This window comes from Phyllobates terribilis, unplaced genomic scaffold, assembly GCF_046119375.1.
Source record: "Phyllobates terribilis strain yellow unplaced genomic scaffold, ASM4611937v1 Scaffold_3__8_contigs__length_932513732, whole genome shotgun sequence".
NCBI classification, from domain to species: Eukaryota; Metazoa; Chordata; class Amphibia; order Anura; family Dendrobatidae; genus Phyllobates; species Phyllobates terribilis.
The window spans coordinates 306854869-306877019 of NW_027362763.1; the positions used below are offsets into that span (position 1 = coordinate 306854869).

Genomic DNA, 22151 nt, shown 5'->3' on the forward strand with positions numbered 1-22151 from the left:
AGTTTTTTGATATTTGCCCCATTTTACACTGTCAAATTTCTCTCCATAATGAATAACAACATAATAACTCAATCAGCCCTTATTTAAAGGTCCTTTTACGTAGGCTGATGGAAGCTGTATGGGCACAAACAATCGCTGCCATCTTTTCACAGGCAAATGATTAGAAACAAGAGCTGTTATGATTGACTCTTTGGTCATGGTTGGAGGATGAGGAATAAAATGTCCTCTGCAAAGTGACTTACTTTATATGTAAAACACGTTACTGTTCAGACAAAACACATTCACACAATAAACCCAATAAAGCCAGAAAGCAAGTGTTCTCTTTTGCTAGTGTGATTTAATTGTGCATCATGGTTATATGTACAATAAATACATCATAATGCATGCTTTTGGTTAATAGACTGAAAATACATATATGTTATGTTAAATACATGCAACAAGGCAATACCTGAGGTTATAATATTCTCTTAGAAAATGTCCTTTTTACAAATCAGATGCCTTTGACCATCAAAGGATACACGTTTTAAAAATATAAATTTTTCTTTCATTACCTTTGGGTGTATAAATATCATATTGCATGGAGATTACTAGAACTGTCGTCTTAGAAAAGTTGGGAGAAATATGACCTAGAAATGGACCTTATTAAACAATGCCTGTGAACTGGCTTCAGATGGGATGTGGCACTGTGCCATCTGACAAATTCCTGTTTTTTCACCGATGTGAAGTATCAGAAGTTGTCCACTGATTGGGCTTAATACATAGCCTTTATCACTATCAAAGTGGCAGCAGAAAACAGAGAACATGTTGTTGTTCAGTAGATTGAAATGGCTAAGTGCTCTTGAATCAAGGCTCCATTGACTCGTGGAACATTATAACTTATGTTCTGTAATTATATTTTTCAGCACTGTATGGGCTTTATGGGAGCGGGTTGGGGATATACAAGTAATAAGGCCACCGGTTTAGCTACTTCCATTTAACTTCTAGTACTATTAGGAATTGATCTGAGGGTAGATCGCTATGGCAGTGAAGTTTTTGTAATGATAATGCATAGGTGATTAATCCATATCTTCCCTGGGTAACCAGCTAAATTTGTTACCTACTTGGAATGTATTAGAGGGGTCCTTAATGATCAATAGATGAGGCATTATGCATACAGAATTTGTTCATCACTTATTACCAATAAATGATATTCTCTTAATTCAGCTCAATTTTCCTTCTATAATTAACTCGTAAATATTAGTTACGCACAGTATAGAATAGTTATGGACAGGGCACTGCAATCTGTGGGGCTCCAGATTTTCAAATGAGTATTATGTAAATGGGTTGAGACGCAATATTTTCTTTCTTATGAATTTTCCATAAATGTCACAGATAAGACAGCCACAGATCTGTCATGATAATTTACAATGCAAACTGCATACGTTATTAAAACGATGTATTGGACCTGATGAAGCTGGTGTACTAACTTCAAAAATCTATGGCAGATTGACTGTCATTCCATTTTAAAATTTTTACTGGCTGACATAAAAATGAGCTGCTCATTTCAATATCAGGATTATTCAGCCATTCTCTGATTACTTTTCAGAGTAAATACACCATCCTCATCAGGACTAAGAGTTCTATATAATAATATATGGCATCTGTAGTGATATCTAGTGACAGATCTCTTTAAAGAAGAATACATTCTCAGTCCTGTTTACTGATCTTTCTTAAAGGGAATCTGTCACCAGGTTTTTGCTATGTAATTTGTGAGAAGCATGACGTAGGGGCAGAGATCGTGATTCCAGTGATGTGCAACTGTATGTTGTCATTTTGATGAAATCACAGTTTTATCCACTGCAGATCTACCAGTTCTCTGAATGCAGACTCTGTATACCCCCGCCCACACCACTGATTGGCTGCTTTCTGTGTACACTGTGCATAGGCAAAAAGCTGCCAATCAGTGGTGAGGGTGGGATTATATAGAGCAGGAGGACTACATGGCACGAGACAACTAGTCCTCTAGTGATAATGTTCTGCTGATAATACAGTGATTTTATTGAAAAATCAACACACATCCCTGTAAGTGACAATCACTGTAATCAATGTTTCAGCCCCTACATCATGGTGCTCTCAGATTACATAGCAAAAAGCTGCTGATAGATTCCCTTTAAGCAATAAAAAGAAGATTTACAGATATATGACTGGAAATTTAGGTTATGTAGGTATATTTAACCAAAAAGTTGTTATCTTCATAACAGAGTCCCTTCAAAAATAGAGCAATCAAACAGGGTTATTTTAAGACGGCAACATAATCACAGCAGAGGAAGAAGCTAATCAAAACGAGGATTAGAAGGAGACTTAGAGCAGTAGGACACCGTATGAGAAATATCTGCGCAGACATTAGATTCTGATTAGGAGGTATTGAGGAATGTACTGTAAGAACGTCTATGCATTGATTCCTATTTTAATAAAATCTACTTATAGAACATTTTGTACCATGATACTCAGAAGTCTAGGCTAAAATAATTAACAAAGATTACATTACAAAACTGGATTTCTTATTAATTTCAGTATATTTAGAACCATTTGGCTTTCTACAAAATGCATTAATTTAGGCTAGGGCTGCACGGCGATGTGACACTAAGGTCAGTATCACACTGCAACATTGGGTCCAATTATTTCCCATGGTGTCGCCCTGCAACGTGCGATCTATCGCAACTGCAGCATAGTCGCAAATGTTTCCAAATGTGTTGGATTTTATATCGCTGGTTTCAAGATATACATAGACTCCAATGCAAGTTGCATGTAATAGCGACTTGTCGGTGATTTGTTGCTTTGTTGAGCAAGTCTCAGACAAGATTCATAGATGTGCTTGGTCGAACAACACATGTAGCCCCAGCCTTAATAGAATGTGTAATAAACTTTTTCTACACATATATGATTATGGATTTAAAACAAGCAAACTCCTATAAGAGTAATTAGTGCTTCTACATAATTAAAGGGAAGTTATTGTCAGAAAATTACCTATTGTGTAAATCTAATTTTTGTGTTAAATGTATTTTTTAAATCATTTTTGGTAATGTTTTAATTTTTCAGTATCACAATCTATGTTAAAAATTAAAAATAGAAATCTTACAATTTTCACATTGGTCACTGGGGCTTTTTTTAGACTCCAACTTCCTGTTGTTTCAGGAAACAACACATGTACATAGCCACAATGGTTAGATCCTGCCTGTATTGAAGCATCTAATGAGCATGTGCAAAGGTCAGGGTCAGCTGTGACATTGCCTTCTGTGTTTGGTGGATCTTGTGCTATCAACTGTCTATTAGGGTTATCAATCACTGTGATCTTGCCTTTGATAATAAAAAGCACAAAAAAATGGCAATGTGAAAATTGTAAGATTACTAATTTTGCTTTTTAATAATGATCTTGACATAAAAAAAAACTTTTATAACACTAATATAGTTCCAAGTTTATATGAAGGTCACATGCAACATATCAAAGATAATATAGCCCTAAAAAAACTGTGACAAAACAAAAATACATGTAAATCAAAACCCTGATTTAAACAATAAGTCATTTTCTGATAATACACTTCCTTTAAAAAGCCACTGTAAATGACTTCTATAAATCACCTTTCTCTTCTTAAACAGTCACATGTCACTAATTTCTCATAAGAAATAAATGATAGATGGAAACCTGGAAAATGACTATTACTAATGTATACAGCAGTTTGTGAGTGGTATCAGAGGGGAACAAGCAAAATGGGCCACATTTTTGTAACAAGTTGTGCCAAAATATGAAGTAGATGGCATGCACCAAAAATGTTATGTTTTGGCCGGTTGTTACACCTTCCTCGTGCGTTACTTCAGTCATGAGATGGCTTAGGGAACAGAAACATTTCTACGGCTCACAGTACTGTTCTAGATTCTGTCTCTAAAAGCACTATGTCCGCTGTGACAGATCTATTTTGAAATGGATCCTAATAATTCCAGACACTTCCCATTCACCTAATGAGGTTTGTCAAGTTTTCTGTTTGTTTATTGCAAGAACAGAACCAGAGACTACTTTATTCTTGCTATCAAAAAGTTATGGAAACCCAATGGAATAGAGTCCATTGCTAACGTGAAAAGAGCCTAAAATATCTATTGAGTTGCACCAAATTTATTGTCTAATTCATGATGAGCTGTGGCATTCCTTGCGCCAGAAATCTTATTCCAGTCACTGACTAGAGTGAGATTTGTTGCTATGATCACAGAGGCGCATGACACTTGTCAGATGCTCCTGATTCATTAAGAGGCATGCAATTGTTAATGAGTCAGGAGCATCTGACACCGCCACACACCCTCTTATCAAGACCGGAGTGAAAATCGCTAGTCTTGATGAATGGGGACCTTAATGTGTATATTTATGTCTCAAATATACCTTAATAGAAAATGTTAAGGTAACAGGTATCTGGTGTTTTGGATTTTGACATGCCTGATCCTTTGTTCCTAAGTGTCTTGTAGCAGTTTATTTCCTTCTCCCCACTGAATCCTACTAACAGACAGCGTTGTGCAACTGATATCCAGATGAATATAGCTCACAAATCAATGCCAAGATTAGGTATTATTGTATCCACTTTTCAGCAAGATTAGATACATAGGGATTTCAGCATCTACATGTGAACATTGGCTACATTTACTTACAGCAAAATTATAATACTGAGGAATTAAAACATAAAATATATAAGAAAGATGTATAGCTTTTAATTTATATTGTGATAAAGCATTAGTAAAGGAGGGTCCACACGGAGCGCGGAGCAGCTACAGTCACCGCTCATGGCACTGTGAGCGGTGACTGTAAGCACGCCCGGGCACTTTGACAGCTCAGGCTTCAGTACATCTATGCAGAGCAAGCAGGCAATGACTGAAAGTCAGCGGCTCCTAGGAGGAAAGAAGTTAATTTTCTCCCAGTAGCTGCTCTTTCAATAATGTGGCCAGGCAGCATTGTAATGCTATTCACCTGCAGATTAACCCTATAGGGTTATACCTTACTAGTTTTCTTACATCTAAATCTGGAAATTGCTTCAACTTGCAATTCACTTCCCATCAATGACTGGCAGAGTGAGAAGGCTAAAAGGTAGAGTTCAATAGTTACCATTTTTTGCTCAGAGAGCCAGGAACGAAGATGGGAGCAGAAGGGGACAGAACCTATTGTGGTCCTAGATCTATAGGTGTAGAAGAAATGCCAGCTCTGTCTATGATGCAAGAATACCTTCCCATTTATAACATGACCGCATGCACACTACTAAAGAAGCATTACCAGCGCTACTCCTGTATGGTCACATTTAAAAGAAACGTCAGTAAGTTTGCAAAATAGATAACATTAATAATATAATAAAAATATAATTACCATATAATATAAATATAAGCGGAGCTGTGTTTTTGAGGCTCTATACCATGTTCTATCATGAAATCCTGGAATGCTGTTGGTTTGGTTCATTCTATCAAATCTTCTCATTGCAATGGTTTAGCAGTATCTAAATTAGGAGCTGGCGTCCTTTGGTTGTATAGTAGTAATAGCAAGTTCCAGCTTGCCGCACAAATCTCAGGTTACCACTGGTCGACATGGGATTTTGGAGAACCTCAATCTGCCAAGCTCAAGTCAATATGAAGCTATTTATGTATATAATTTCTTTCCATTTTCTACACTAAAGCAATTTTATAATTCAGAGTACACAAAATGGTAACTAAATGTCTACAAAATATAGAAGTAGAATATATTTGGTCCTATCCGCCATATTGGCCAGACTTTACAATTCTTCAATACTACTTGATGCAGAAACATTGCATAAATAAAACATAGACTAAAGTGCAAATGTACAGTCACAAACAGGCATGTTATAGCCTCATTCAGTGCAATTAACTGATTGTGTAGTAAAGTCAATATCAAATTTGGCAGTTGGCTATACCTGCGGACAATACAACTGATATATCTGCTAAGAAAGGCAACTACCGTCATTCTAACAGCTCTCTTGGCTGTGAACGGGATTTCTGTAGCTTTATTGTGACGTGCATTGCATCGTATAGGTAGCATTTCTTGGAAAGTGCAACCTTACGTTTTTTTTTTTTATTCTATATGGTTATGCAAAACAGTACTAATAAAACTACATAATATCAACTAACATGTTTAAAGATCACACAGGCTGTGAACGATATATAGATCCTCATGCATTGGTTAGGGCTTCTTCCATGTTCTGCAGGTGGTTGCGGTGCTAGTTTATATAGGAAGCACCTCCTAAACATTGACATCCAATAATGAAGAAGAAGAGCACTAGTTCTGCCTTAAAACAGAATTCGTCCCCTGTATACCAGTCATCTAATATAAGAATATTTCTATGCAAATAGTCATCAATGGAAATATGTGAGTCTTCAAACTGTCCATAAAGTAGGATCCATGTACAACTTCTTGTCAATTGTGCTTTTTGTGTCAGATATAACCCAGCAAGCTTTGGGAAAAAAAGCCAAGTTATCTGGTGGAAGTACTGGATATCATGCCCAGCTGAATTCAGTGAGCATAACTTTCTTAGTAAAAAATAAAACTGTCCTTGAGACCTAGAAACTTTTTCAAGATTCTATATTGAATGCTCTTAAGAGGATATCCAGGTCTCCAACATTGGCGGCATGAAAGAGTTCTGGTTGGTCCATCATGGATAGCGCTATCCTGAGTGCTGCCCAGATGTTGCCTGATATTACGGGATGCTGAGCTGGCTGATGAATTTTACTTTTCCTCTGCAGATTTAGAGCTGTCAAGAAGTTGCTAACGGCCTCTCTAAAGAAAAAAAACATACATGTTATAAGGCGATCAGCAGCGTCACACATGTAATACTAGGGCTAAATAATCACCGTACTAATCGCAATTACATTAATGTGATCTTCTCTTATATTTTATGGTGTGAAAATTGAATCTTCAGTAATTGGTATCAAGAAGAATAGTAGTCATTGGGCAGTCTTCTGGTATTGTAAGATAGTGAACCATTAGGGGCACACATCCCTTTAATTCTTTCTTTGAGCATTGCACTGTAATGTACAGTACAGACCAAAAGTTTGGACACACCTTCTCATTTAAAGATTTTTCTGTATTTTCATGACTATGAAAATTGTACATTCACACTGAAGGCATCAAAACTATGAATTAACACATGTGGAATTATATACCTAACAAAAAAGTGTGAAACAACTGAAAATATGTCTTATATTCTAGGTTCTTCAAAGTAGCCACCTTTTGCTTTGATGACTGCTTTGCACACTCTTGGCATTCTCTTGTTGAGCTTCAAGAGGTAGTCACCGGAAATGGTCTTCCAACAATCTTAAAGGAGTTCCCAGAGATGCTTAGCACTTGTTGGCCCTTTTGCCTTCACTCTGCGGTCCAGCTCACCCCAAACCATCTCGATTAGGTTCAGTCTGGTGACTGTGGAGGCCAGGTCATCTGGCGTAGCACCCCATCACTCTCCATCTTGGTCAAATAGCCCTTACACAGCCTGGAGGTGTGTTTGGGGTCATTGTCCTGTTGGAAAATAAATGATGGTCCAACTAAACGCAAACCGGATGGAATAGCATGCCGCTGCAAGATGCTGTGGTAGCCATTCTGGTTCAGTATGCCTTCAATTTTGAATAAATCCCCAAAAGTGTCATCAGCAAAGCAACCCCACACCATCACACCTCCTCCTCCATGCTTCACGGTGGGAACCAGGCATGTAGAGTCCATCCTTTCACCTTTTCTGCATCGCACAAAGACACGGTGGTTGGAACCAAAGATCTCAAATTTGGACTCATCAGACCAAAGCACAGATTTCCACTGGTCTAGTGTCCATTCCTTGTGTTCTTTAGCCAAAACAAATCTCTTCTGCTTGTTACCTGTCTTTAGCAGTGGTTTCCTAGCAGCTATTTTACCATGAGGCCTGCTGCACAAAGTCTCCTCTTAACAGTTGATGTAGAGATGTGTCTGCTGCTAGAACTCTGCTTGGCATTGACCTGGTCTCTAATCTGAGCTGCTGTTAACCTGCGATTTCTGAAGCTGGTGACTCGGATAAACTTATCCTCAGAAGCAGAGGTGACTCTTGGTCTTCCTTTCCTGGGGCGGTCCTCATGAGAGCCAGTTTCTTTGTAGCGCTTGATGGTTTTTGCAACTGCACTTGGGAACACATTCAAAGTTTGCCCAATTTTTCAGACTGATTGACCTTCATTTCTTAAAGTAAAGATGGCCACTCGTTTTTCTCTACTTAGCTGCTTTTTTCTTGCCATAATACAAATTCTAACAGTCTATTCAGTAGGACTATCAGCTGTGTATCCACCAGCCTTCTGCACAACACAACTGATGGTCCCAACCCCATTTATAAGGCAAGAAATCCCACTTATTAAACCTGACAGGGCACACCTGTGAAGTGAAAACCATTTCCGGTAACTACCTCTTGAAGCTCATCAAGAGAATGCCAAGAGTGTGCAAAGCAGACATCAAAGCAAAAGGTGGCTACTTTGAAGAACCTAGAATATAAGACATATTTTCAGTTGTTTCACACTTTTTTGTTAACTATATAATTCCACATGTGTTAATTCATAGTTTTGATGCCTTTAGTGTGAATGTACAATTTTCAAAGTTATGAAAATACAGAAAAATCTTTAAATGAGAAGGTGTGTCCAAACTTTTGGTCTGTACTTTATGTGTATATGGCCTTCTCTGTGTTATTGGGGTTGCAGTTCTTGCAATTCAATGTTGTTGGTTTTTCAGATAAAAATACCAGATTTCTAGGAGGTTTTTATATCAAATATGACTTGACTCATATACAGATACAATGACAGCAACACTCCAGGGTTCAAACAAAGCAGTGTTCTTTATTCACCCACGTATGCAGATAGCATGTGCAGTGCTGCTCCTTGCATACATTGTGATTCATGTTTGTTACCGGATTGGGGGTTGGGTTTCTCTCTTGTAAGTCAATTTGCTGGCCTCAAAATCTGCAGTATTAAAGGGACCCTGTCACTATTCATGCTGCCAAATACACGGGCTGCATAAAGCAGAGCCTGGCTATCGGAGAGACCTGTCAATCACTGAGAAAAGCAAGAGCTGGACTAGTCTCATCTCTGGATATGTTTCCCAGCTGGATCCTCTAACTACCGTATATACTCGAGTATATGCCGACCCGAATATAAGCCGAGGCACCTAATTTTACCACAAAAAACTGGGAAAACTTATTGACTTGAGTATAAGCCTAGGGTGGGAAATACAACAGCTACTGGTAAATTTCCCCATACTGGTAAGCATTTCCCCCTCATCCCCAGTCCTGGTATGCATGGCCCCCTCATCCCCAATCCTGGTATGCATGACCCCCTCACCCCTAATCCTTGTATGCAGGGCCCCCTCATCCCCAATCCTGGTATGCGTGGCCCCCTCATCCCCAATCCTGGTTTGCATGGCCCCCTCATACTCAATCCTGGTATGCATGGCCCCCTCATCCCCAATCCTGGTATGCATGGCCCCCTCATCCCCAGTTCTGGTATGCATGGCCCCATCATCCTCAATGCTAGTATGCATGGCCCCCTCATCCCCAATCCTAGTAAGCATGGGTCCCTCATCCCCAATCCTGGTATGAATGGGCCCCTCATCCCCAATTCTAGTATGCATGGGACCATCATCCCCAATCCTGGTATGCATAGGCCCCTCATCCCCAACCCTGGTATGCATGGCCTCCTCATCCCCAACCCTGGTATGCATGGCCCCCTCATCACCAATCCTGTTATGTATGGCCCCCCAACCCAATGCACATGAAAAAAATAAACACTTCTATTCACCTTCCTTCCTCCCCTCTGCTCCAGCGCTGCATCCTGTTCTCAGCTGATCTCAACATCACTGCCATGCTCCCTCAGATGCCGAGGTTAGCTGCCGGAATATTCACTCCTCTCCACGCAGGGACTATGGGCGTGGAGAGGAGTGAATATCCAAGTTCTTTAATAGCGGATGCACAGTGTCAGTGGCGCCGCAGCTCCTGCAGCTGCTCAGGGGTCCTCCGTGCCCGCTACTACAGAGAATGAATATTCACTCTTCTCCACACCCATGGCAGTGGAGAAGAGTGAATATTCATACTCTCTAATAGTGGGCACGAAGGATCGCTGCAGGAGCTGTGGCGCTGCTGACACTGTGCGCCCGCTATTAAAGAAATTAATATTCACTCTTCTTCACTCCCATGGGCATGGAGAAGAGTGAATATTAATTTTCCTTTAGCAGCGGGCACACGTGGTAGCTGCCGCAGCGGCTATTGAGTGTGCCCCGCTCCTCCGCAGCAACTTCCCCCCACCACTACCCACCACCGGAATGTACATACTATACCCGAGTATATAAAGTATATACCCGAGTATAAGCCGAGGGGGGCTTTTTCAGCCTAAAAAATGTGCTGAAAAAGTCAGCTTATACTGGAGTATATATGGTATATTTTTTCTGAAACACCAGAGCATTTCAGCGAACAATATGCCTGTCTATGATGGTACAACTAAATTTTGTTCATGCTGCCTATAATTTGGGCAGAATAAATAACTTGATAGATTGCCTTTAAAGGGAATCTGTCAGCAGGTTTTTATTATGTAATCTAAGAGCAGCATAAAATAGGGTAAGAGAGCATTATCCCAGAGATATCTCACTTACTGGGCTGCTTGGTGTAGTTTTGATAGAATCCGCCTTTTATCTGTTGTAGATGTAGCAGTGGTCAGAATGCTGAGCTGTGTATAACTTTGCCCACATCCCTGATTAGCAGCCTCCTGCGTACACTGTGCATTGTCAGCAATCTGCTAATCAGTGATGGGGCGGGGTTACACAGATTAGCCTGACTGCCCTGCACATGGGGCCTAATCAGGAAGTGATCATTTTCTGCTGATAAAACACTGATTGCATTGAAAGTACAACACACATTCTTGTAAGTGACAGTCCCCTGGAATCAGGCTCTTCGCCCCTACATTATGCTGCTCTCAGATTAAATAGCAAAAACCTGCTGACAGATTCGCTTTAAGCAAATTTTCGGGTAAGTTAGTAAGGATTGTATCGTATGAAACGTTTTGCCATTTTAAAACAAATGCAAGAGGAAGAGCCATCATCTAGGCATTAAAGGGAACAGTATATGTCCCCAAATGTTACCTGCAAATATAGGGTTAATCTGCTGCTTAATAGCTGAAAGCGTGGGTATCGGAAGCAGATGAACTTTATTCCTCCCAGGAGCTGTCAGTTTACAGTCATAGAGGAGTGCACTTAGTAGTTAAAGTAACTTTTCAATACACAGTGCAGAGCAAGCTGTCAATCAAAGTACAGCTGCAACTCACTGTGTACTGAGTGGTGTCTGAAGCGGCGCCAGCTGCGCCTCTATGACTGAAAGCCGGTAGCTCTTGGGAGGAATCAAGTTCATTTTGTAGCCGGACTTTCAGTAAAGTGGCCAGACAGCATTGTAATAGTATAAACTTGAAGATTAACCCTGTGGGTTAATAGCATCTGGGGAATGACAGGTTTCCTTTAAGGTCCCAATGCATGTAAATAAGTTGAGCTGTTTGGGAACCCCTTTATGTAATTTTTAGATGTGCATCCACATTCTTGTTTAGACATGAAGCTTAGATGGAGTGCTGTTTCACATAATATTAGCCTGTACTCACCTCCGGTGTGGGCGCTGTTCCAGCGATGAGGCCACTGGCTCTACTGGGGCTCCGTGATGTTGTCATCCAGGTCCAGCAGCCAATTAGCAGCAGCTTCACTCTCACTTCTACAGGCGAAATTGAAACCCAAAAGAAGTGAGTGCTGCTGCTGATCTCTGACTTCCTTTGAATGGCAGTGACGTCCAAAGGAAGTGAGAGTAAAGGTGCCGCTAATTGGCTGCAAGACTCGAATGACATGACAACATCACGCAAGCCCCAGGAGAGCCAGTGCCATCATCGCTGGAACAGCATCGACACCGGAGGTGAGTATAGGCTGCTGTTATTTTATAAGGGGGAATATAGCAATTGAGAAGGGGATGAGCGAGTAGTGGACACCTCCTTTAAGTAAACTGTTGGTCCAGTAAGAACTGATTTTTAGGGGCGTGATTATATCCCTCTTAGATGTGCACCCAGCTTAGGGCCTTAAGATGTCACTATTACACAAGTCTCAAACACATTTTTCACAGCATGTAGAATAGTCCCCAGGAGGTTCTGTGCTACTCATGTAGAAGAACAGAGTTGTAACTTTTCATCAATGTCTGAGCATGCAGGAAAAAAACACATTGTTATCATTTCACGTTCATTCACCAATTTATTCCCTTTGCATTACTAAAAGTCTGATGTTATTAACAGGAGAAATGGCTAGCAGATTGTTCCTGTAATGCACACAATCATCGTGACTATTTCTCCTGAACACTGGAGAAATAACCGTTTTATGCAGCTTCTCTCCTCTTCAGCACAAAAAACAAAAGGATTCCCAAAGGAGAATCTTCGTACATTATATCCATGAGCTCTTATTAAGCTAAACATATAAAACTTGCTAAATGGTTATAATAATTGGTCTTGGTGGTAAGTCCTGTGTGTAAGTCCTAGTTTATATAGAACGTAGAAAGAAATGTAGTAAGAGATAAGAAAATGATGGGTGACATAATTTGGGAGAGGTGAAAAGTGTGTTCACCGACTCTAAACACCAATGAAAGATAAATTCTTCAAACATAACTTTTATTTCAATACTTAAAAAGTACTTAAAAAGTAATACAAAGAAAGAATAAAAAACAAAAATATTTCATCCAATATTCACATAGGCAGATATGGGGACATAGCCCTACAATGATACTATTGTCTCCCTGCCTAGCAGCGGAGGTTGGCACCCTTTACCTACGCAATGACGCCCCCGCTCAACGTCGACTGTCCCGGTCTGACCCTATTGGGCCCTAACCAGGGATAGGTGAGGTGCAATGATATGTATAAGGGAATAGTAAACCTATGGAAAAAATTCAGTCACCTGAATTTTTTCCAGAGGTGGATGAGGAAGGACATTGCTCCCCTCCCTGTCTATTATGACTACATTTATAAGCTAAGGCCATGATCTTTTTGACTTGATTTGTGTGTTTTAAGGGCCATCTGAAAGTATTCTCTCCTGCTGAACCTATCTAAGGGGAAACGCGTTGAGTCTAATGGCATACTAGAGTCGATGATCAGAGTTGTTTTTCTACACCTAGTCCTACTATTAGTCTGTGACAAGAGGTGAAAGGTGTGCTGAAATATACAAACTTTTCGTAACTCTTTGCATTACTAACCTGTAAGCACCAAGGTTAATGCAGCTTATTCCTAAATTGTATCTTGATCTAATGAAGCCTGGTTGTATTTCCAGAGCTTTTGTGTAGGCTTCTACGGCTTCTTCACTTCGATCTCCATTTGCTAATGTTGCGCCTAGACGGTTCCACAATGAATAGTCCTGTCAAAAAAAACAAAACATTTTATACTAATACATGAATTTTCAAAAATCCTTTATTGTGCCCTATTTATGAAAATAACAGGATGTACTGCTGCAACCTGCAGCTTCTACTGCTATCAGCCCTTCCTTTAAAATGCCAGAAAGTGATGTAATAAGCATGGCAGTTTTTTTTCAAAGACTATGAGCCCAATTCATCAAAGTGTTTTGTTAGTTTTCTGGAGTAAGATTCCTTGAAATTTAGCAAAAATTCTCGGCCAGCTTCGCTAAAATCAGTAGAGTTTTGTTGTGGTGAGACCCGCCTGTCAAATTCACCAAAATTTATGTCACTCTAGTCTCTGACTGGAGTAGCATTTCTGGCAATTGAAAGGTGCACATAATTCATTTAGCTTAAAGAATTAGGTTAATTTTACTCCAGTGGTGCCTTCATTAAGACTGGAGTACAAAACGACATTCTTAAACCACCACTCCAGTGTTTTATTTTTATTGCAGCATTGGAGTGGTGCCAGTAATGTAAGGTCCCTGTACTTACCAGGCGCTGCCTTTATCTGTTCCCAGAGCCGCTCTGGTCAGTCTCCAGCAGTTTTTGACCTGTTTGCTGGGGGGATTCAGAAGTCACAACTCAATGTAAGTCTATGAGAGCCAGAATAAGGGCAGAATGAGTCTCTCATGGAATTACATTGAGAGGTTATGACCGTTACCTCTAACTTCTAGTCATTTAGAAGTTGTGATAACAAGATGGTGGAGCAGGACTGGAGCGGCGCTGGGAAGAGCAGAAGATGGTAGGTGGTGAGTATAATACTAAGTGCAGTGACCTTACATTAGTAGCTGAAATAAAAACCACACTGCAGGGGTGCTGTAATGAATCGGGCCTGTAAGTATACTTGAAACACTTTTATTTTACAGTACAGTGGAAAGTAAAGGAGGGGGTGCTTACAGGTATTCATTCAAAACTTAAAAAAAAATTTGTTTGCAATAATTTGAAGATAGAAAATAACAACATGCTAATGAAAATATTAGCTCTGTTTTTTCTTTAAATTCTAAAAAACTACTTACATCTGGTCGGACCAATAAGGCAGAGTTGAAAGCATCCACAGCTCTTTCAAACTCTCCACTAAGGTTGAATAAGACTCCCAGCCCAGTCTGCAAGTCAGGATCTACTAGATCACCGTTCTGATGTGCTGCTTCCAGGTACAACTCTTTCACCTCTTCTAGAGAACTACTAAATTAAACAAAAAAAAAAAAATCAGGATCAATAAATTATTACTTGAGACATTGGAGTCTCATCCTGCATTGCAATGCAATCTTTTAGAAAACGTAGCTTATATATACAGTATACTCCTATTTATGCAAAGACAGATTTGACAGCAATATTTCTATGTTAACTGTGAAATAAATGTAAAAAAAAAAGTTTAATTATATTAGAAACTGTGAATTGTAATATGCATTGTTTTCTCCCCACTAGTGTTCCATATTTCTGGGTGATTGTTTAGTAATTTAGTGAAATATAGCCTAGTGTGATAACGCAGAGCTCCATCGGTTATAAATTATTTTTTTTGTGGATAAAATGTATTTCATTGTGGTTATTCTTTTTACTGGGGAATAACAAACTGCCGCAGTGTTGATGATTGACCCCCAGATGTCAGATGTGTCAGTCAGTCTCGTCTTACAGCTAAAATGAATCTCATCTAGAATATGGATAAGGAGTAATACCAATGACTGCACATGGCATAAGTGTATTGGCATTTTGTGAACTCTTGTCTATTTTTATACATTTGTAATTTTTGGGTGGTCCTCTGGTGTAAACAGCACTAAATTGTTAAACACTTAATGAGAGATTTAATTTTTAATCTGCTACATGATAAATACAATCCTTGCAGCAGGGAAGTAGTTTCAAGCATTCAGGCAGCATTTCAGGTTTGTATTTTGGTGAACACGTTTCCTTAAGCTTGGAGATATCTGCTGTCAATACACATTAATTCCATGAGCTGACCTTCCTGATTAAGCTGAAGCAGCCTCCATAAATAAAGTATTCTTCAATAAGTTCTGAGAATCAAATTGTAAAACCAGTTCCATGGAGTAGGCATACAAATGAAAAATTAGGTCTGGAGCGACTACAGTTGATATTAAAATGCCTTCTATCACACTCAGGGGTCAGGAGAAGATTGCCGTCCTGATGAGGGGGCGGTGTGGAGTGCGAAGCAAACGCCTCATAATGAATCAGGATTATCTGACAATTAGTGTACACCTCCATGTGCACCTCGTCACAAATCTTACTCCAGTCCTGGCTGGAGCGAGAATTATGGTGTAGTGGACCGCCACCACTCGTCATGAATTTGATGAGCGGCGTCTGCCATCCACCTGTTGCAGCTCAGCCTACTTCTTTGGAGCTGGGCAAAAGTGGTGTGAGAATGCCAAAAGTCGCAACATTTTGACGCATCATATATTGTCAAAATTTTGCAACTTGTCAAAGCTTTTAATGCCAGAATTCTGACATAAAAGCTTTGATGAATCGGGCCCATTGAGTTTCAGAAGCAACAATTCGGAAGCTCTATCAAGTATTTAATTTAGTTGATAATTCTGTTTCAAGACTTGATAAAGAGTTATAAATGTAGCAGTAAAGGGGTTGTCCACTACTCGGTCAACTTCTCCTCAATTGCTATACTCCCCCATGTAAAATAATAACAACAGCCTATACTCACCTTCATTTATCAGCGCCGGGTCTCCTGGGGCTTGGATGACGTTGTTATGCCATGTGAGCCCTGTAGCCAATCAGCAGCCACTTTACTCTCACTTCCTTCATACAAAATTGACATTTGGAAGAAGTGAGAGTTGCTGCTGCTCTTACGTCCAGAACACCACCATGAATAGAGAATGGTATCTAAACATTGTCCATGAGCATCTGCTCCTAATGATCCAGTAACAATTTGGTGATGAACAATGGTTTTTCCAGCATGATGGAGACTGTGTCATAAGGCAAAAGTGATAACTAAGTTGCTCGGTGACTAAAACATTTAAATTTTGGGTCCATGGCCAAAAATTCCTCAAGAAACTCCTCAGGTATCAATCACATTGAGAATCTGTGGTCAATCCCCAAAAAGCAGATGGACAAACAAAAACACAGAAATTATGAAAAACCTCAACCACTGATTAAACAATAATGGGTTGTGGTCTGTCAGGATTTGGCCCAGAAGCTGATATCCAGATGTCAGGGTGAATTGTAGAAGCTTTGAAAAATAAGGGTCAACACTGTAAATATTAAGTCTTTGATGTATTTGTCAATAAAACTGTAAAAACGTCTGAAATGCTTATAATTGTACTTCAGGAAAAATATATATATCTTTGTACCGTGTTAGCCAGTAGAGAAAAAAATATTTAGATTTGAGAGTCCTCAGTGGTTGATACCTTTTAATGGCTAACTGAAAAATGGTAACAAATTGCAAGCTTTCAAAACTACTCAGGTCTCTTCATGAGGAATAGTATAACACAAAATCTGAAGAGTAACATATTTATACAAAGCAAGACACATAAATACTGCAATAGATGAGACAGGTGACGTAAAGTAGAACTATTGCTATGGGAGAGGGATAAATAGTTGTGGCCGTTAATATTGGAATAGTTCATAGATAAGGAGTGTGAAAGTTTTATTATCCTGTGATTAAAGTCTGGTCCAGGCTGTGATGCCCCCAAAGGTCTGAGGGGCACATTCTTAGTTGATGTAGAATGACATAAATCCATTCGACACATTCATTCCTGCTCTGAAGTTGGCAAAGGTCATCATGAGTTTATATTCCCAAACTTTCACACTCCTTATCTATAAACTATTCCAATATTTACAGCCACAACTGTTTATCCCTCTCCCATAGTAATAATTCTGCTTTACGTCATTTATCTCATCTATTGAATTATTCTTGTGCCCAGTTGTGTATAAATACGTGAGTCTTCAGATTATTTGTTATACTATGCCTAATGAAGAGACCTGAGTAGTTTCGAAAGCTTGCAATTTGTTACCATATCTTCAGTTAGCCAATAAAAAGTTATCAACCACTGAGGACTCTCAAATCTAAATATTTTTCTATAATTGTACTTCAGTAACCATAGAAATATCCGATTAAAAGATCTAAAAACAGCAAAACTTTGTGAAAACCAAAATTTGTGTCAGTCTTGAAACATTTGCGCATGAATCTCACCTCTCCCAGACAGATTTTGACATTCTCCGTGTCAGGTTTGGGGATTCAGATTTACCCTTTACTAGGTACTTATATCTGTGATTTTGCCTCATCCACATCTTCAGCGCTTCATATGCTTCGTTTTGGTGTCCCATATTGGTATAGCTGACAGCTAAGGCCATGAGAGCTTTTAAATTATTTGGTTGTAGCTGTAAGCACCTAGAACATAATACAAACTAAGAAAATTAATTCCCGTTAAAATCACAAAATTAATCATATAAATGAATTATGTACAGTGGGGAAACATTGTTAAAGATGACATTCCTTCATTATAATCAGTCATTTTTACTTTCTGAATTATTTACCTGATTGGTTAAATAGTTTGAACCTAAAATTAGTATCTGCTAATGGAAGAATTGTGTTGTGAGTATAGATTCCTATTAATAAGGGTAAAATCACACAATCGATTTGTTGCAGTAATTTCTGTGCTTGTCCTATTCATCTCAATGGGATTACAGAAAAGCACGTGCTTGCCACCTGAGCAATCCTATTCGATTCAATGAAACATTCTCTATTTAAATAAGGATATATTAAAGATAATTTCTCATGTACATGCTGAAGTGGATTCTTTTACAGTTTAATGATTTAATTTGAAACTCACCTCTGTAAAGATACAATCGCTGCCTGTTCATTTTCATTCTCCGCCTGTGTAATGCCAAGGTATTGCCATGCCTGTAATAGAATTATTTACAATTTTCTAATAATTCTAATTTCTCTTCAAATGGTCACTGTCGGTTTCAAAAAATTTCCACAAATCAATAGTGTAAGTGAACATGACAAACTTTGTAATATATCTTATCAGATAAATTTTCTGCGTTCTCCACTTATGAGCCACTTCTTTACCTCCCCTCTGCCTCCTGAACTTACCATTCACTCTGAAAATCATCCTAAGGCTATGTTCCCACACGTTATGCTCTTCAGCGTATTTTGCTGCAGATTTATATGAAAAATTTCAGCTGCTTTTTGCAGTACCAGCAAAGTCTATGAGAAACCAGAATTCTCTGTTCCCACAAACTCTTGTGTTTTTTTTACTGCGTGTCTTGTGCCTTGGTTGTGTTCTTGGAAAATAGAGTATGTCACTTCTTTCAGCATTTCTGCGGCGTTTTTTCGCCCATTGGAAGTAATGGGTGGTGAAAAAAACGCAAATGCGTTTTTTCAGCGTTTTTGATGGCAAAATAGAATGGGTTTCATTTTTTCGCAGAACTTTATGTACATGCCTAAATAGAGACAGAAGGACGGTGAAAAAAACACTGAAAAAACGCATCAAAACCACATAAAAAACACAGCAAAACCTGCAGATTTGACGCAGCTGATTTCCTGCGTGAGATCAGTTTTGCTGCAGATTTCTGACTGAAAAAAAACACAACATGTGGGAACATAGCCTTAATCTGTCTCAGTCAAGACAGACTGACAGCACACAGACATATAAGGATACAGGTCCTATTAAATTCTATGGCGACAAGAGGAGGGAGGAGGAGTGAGGCGCACCCAGCACAGTGAGAAACAAGGCACGCACAGGAAGATTTTACTGCAGCTTCTAGTAAGTTTTACTTCAGTGTTGAATTCACAGCTACACTGCTAAGTACTGCTAAATAATGTCCTCCAAAATGCTGCTGATTCTGTGTGCTACAAAAAGACAAGAGAGCAGGAAAGCAGGAATCCATCTCTCTGTATGTAAAGTATACAGAAGACATCACTATAGCTCGCATCCACACACTATCAAAGAGACAACTAGAAATTAGAGATAGATCCTGCATAGGGAAAAACTGGAGAAAATTACTAGCTATAAGTCAATTAATGACCGGAAATAGTCTTGTTTCTCATATGAGAGCTTATTCTGAAAAGATATCTCAAGCAAAAGGCACACTTTAAAGTGGTATTTTCAGTGTACAATGGGGCCACAATTTTGAGTTAATTGTGGGCACAGTCTGGAGGGAACAGAACAGGTTAAACCCAGCTTCTTTAGATTCAGTCTTTCATTTTGCACTCCCGTCCTTAAAGGGGGTCCACATCTGGGGATATTTTTTTTTCTTACTTAAACGCATGCAGTTGGGGCTAAAAATCATTTTTGCAATTGGGTTTCCTTAAAAATGTTGCACCGTTTGCCACCTATACCCTCTGTATTATACTGTCTATTGTTGGATACAGAATGAATTGCCGAGGTTGTCCACTTCATCTTTATTTTATCAGATGTGTTGGGGACATGATTTTGTAGCACTTACTACCATACAGGTACGACAGGTTCTCCTCCTGCTCTTTCCCCACAGACTGCACAGATCTCCAGTCCATACAATGGCTGCTGGTGGAGGAGCCGGTGACCAGACCTGTCCATCAGTCTCATCCAACAGAACAGCAGGCTCATGTGAGATTGTCAATTGTACAAGACTGATGGACAGGTCTGCATTAGGCAAATAGTGTAGGTGCGCTATATAAGCAGCTTTGCACTTCATGGTGGTCATGTTAATGAATGATGCATGTGTATATCTGATATTGCTGTAATTATACTGACAGAAGGAATAAAGTTAGCCTGTAAACTGTGCTAGTAATCTTATGTTTTAGCATCTCAGGGCATTTGGAAACCTGAAATGGTGCCTGACAAACATCCTAATAAAGTCTGTGCTTGAGTCAAGGTGCACATTAGGGCCACATATTGGACTTTTCTAAAATGTCTAAATTACTTTTTGAATATTTAGAAGTGAGCAATTGGTGGGCAATTTTTTTGGATGCTTCTTATTAATAGCCCCCTCAAAGCCAATTCAGAACTAAATTGGTCTCTAAAAAATATTTATTTTTACAAAATGATGCCAACATAATATTGGTGCTAATTAAACTCGTTGTGTAGTATGACCATCTGTGTTACCAGCAGAGAAATTCAAATTGAAAAACACATTTTCCCAAATTATCTGTAAATTTTAGGACCGCTGTGCAGTGTGCGTAGAAGACTGTAAGAAACAAGTGGCAGCAGAGTAAGCAAGACATCGGTGTTGATCTCATAATACCAATGTATTAGCAAGTGATATAATGCAGATTAAAACCCATATGTGAAAACGATCTTAGAGTGGCAACCCTCTTTAAGGATTAAGTAAAATTCATTCACGTGTACCTATGTGAGTACCTTGCAGTGGTCCTTTTTTGGCAGCTGACATCTAACTGCCAAGTGTTGGCTTCTTCATTAGACTCAAGGCCCCGTCACACTAAGCGATATCGCTAGCGAGATCGCTGCTGTGTCACGGTTTTGGTGACTCACCAGCGACCTCACCAGCGATGTCGCTATGTGTGACACTTTGCAACGATCAGGCCCCTGCTGTGAGGTCGCTGATCGCTGCAAAGTGTCCTGGACCATTTTTTGGTCGTTGGCCTCCCGCTGGCCAGCACACATCGCTGTGTGTGACCAGCGGGACCAACGATCTGGCTGGTAACCATGGTAAATATCGGGTTACTAGGGGCACGCGCGCACTTAGTAACCCGCTGTTTACCATAGATACCACTCTGCTACGGTGAGCGGAGGCTCCAGCGCACCGTAGCAGAGTGGTATCCATGGTAAACAGCGGGTTACTAGGGGCACACGCGCACTTAGTAACCCGATATTTACCATAGTTACCAGCCTGCTCCTGCTTAAGCAGCAGGCTGGGAACGGGAGCAGGATATCGTGGAACGATTCTTTCCACGATATCGCTGCTCCCCTCATCGCTGGTGAGCCTGCCTGTTTGACAGCTCACCAGCGATGTATTAGCGATGCAGCAACGATCCCTGACAGGTCGCATCGTTGTCGGGATCGCTGCTGCATCGCTTAGTGTGACGGGGCCTTAAGCCCTTAACTGCAGTATCTCATGCACTACCTTGATGGCAGCTCTGCTGCCAAGTGACTTTGTACCACTGCTATTGACTTTCTTTAGGAGAACCTGAGAAATAAATCTTATGTCAAGGCTTATTCAAACTAATCTTCCTTGACAAGTCTCTTAAATTATCTCCCGGTATAAAAGTAGTGCATATCCTTCCTAGAATTTCCATTGTGTGGATTAACAAGGGTGATTTCCAATACATTAAGTTACTAATTGGCTTTTATTCTTTAATCCGTTCTTTGTAGCCTAATTGAGCTTTCTAAACGAGCATCCTTTGTATAATTAGCATGCAGGATTTTACGTTACAGACTTTAGAAAAAAGCATGTATCACCTTGAGAATTAAAATTGCTAAACTATTAATATAATGAAACAGCTATGTAAACTTAGCTACCTCGGCATCATTAGGGTCTTGTAAAATGGCAGCCTCCAAGTACAGGATGGTCACTGGTAAATCCCCTTCTTTTAGTTTCTTCATTCCTTCTTCAAAGGCTGCAGAACACTCTCTAAATGGGTTCTCCGTATGGAAATAGTAACCCTGCACCGGAATAATACAAATTACATAGTTTATTTTATTTTTTTATGTCAACAATAAATTGAAAATAAACTATACTAATAACATTTATCTATCTTTGAAAAATAGAAGCAGCACTCCA

General features: G+C 39.6%; 1 protein-coding gene across 4 annotated transcripts in view; it reads right to left on the minus strand.

Annotated features, from left to right (window-relative positions):
* Positions 1–324: 324 nt before the first annotated feature.
* The window catches only part of PEX5L (peroxisomal biogenesis factor 5 like), a 408598-nt gene continuing 386771 nt past the window's right edge, over positions 325–22151 (minus strand). For 3 of the 4 annotated variants that reach the window (XM_073674971.1, XM_073674970.1, XM_073674968.1), the window contains 6 exons: positions 21890–22033; positions 18257–18327; positions 17617–17814; positions 14483–14648; positions 13272–13429; positions 325–6796 (listed from right to left, as the gene is read on the minus strand). In XM_073674971.1, coding sequence (XP_073531072.1) covers positions 6592–6796; positions 13272–13429; positions 14483–14648; positions 17617–17814; positions 18257–18327; positions 21890–22033 — 942 coding nt within the window. In that variant the 3' untranslated portion in view covers positions 325–6591. The remainder of the gene's footprint in view (positions 6797–13271; positions 13430–14482; positions 14649–17616; positions 17815–18256; positions 18328–21889; positions 22034–22151) is intronic. The other variant, XM_073674969.1, reaches the window with a different exon arrangement.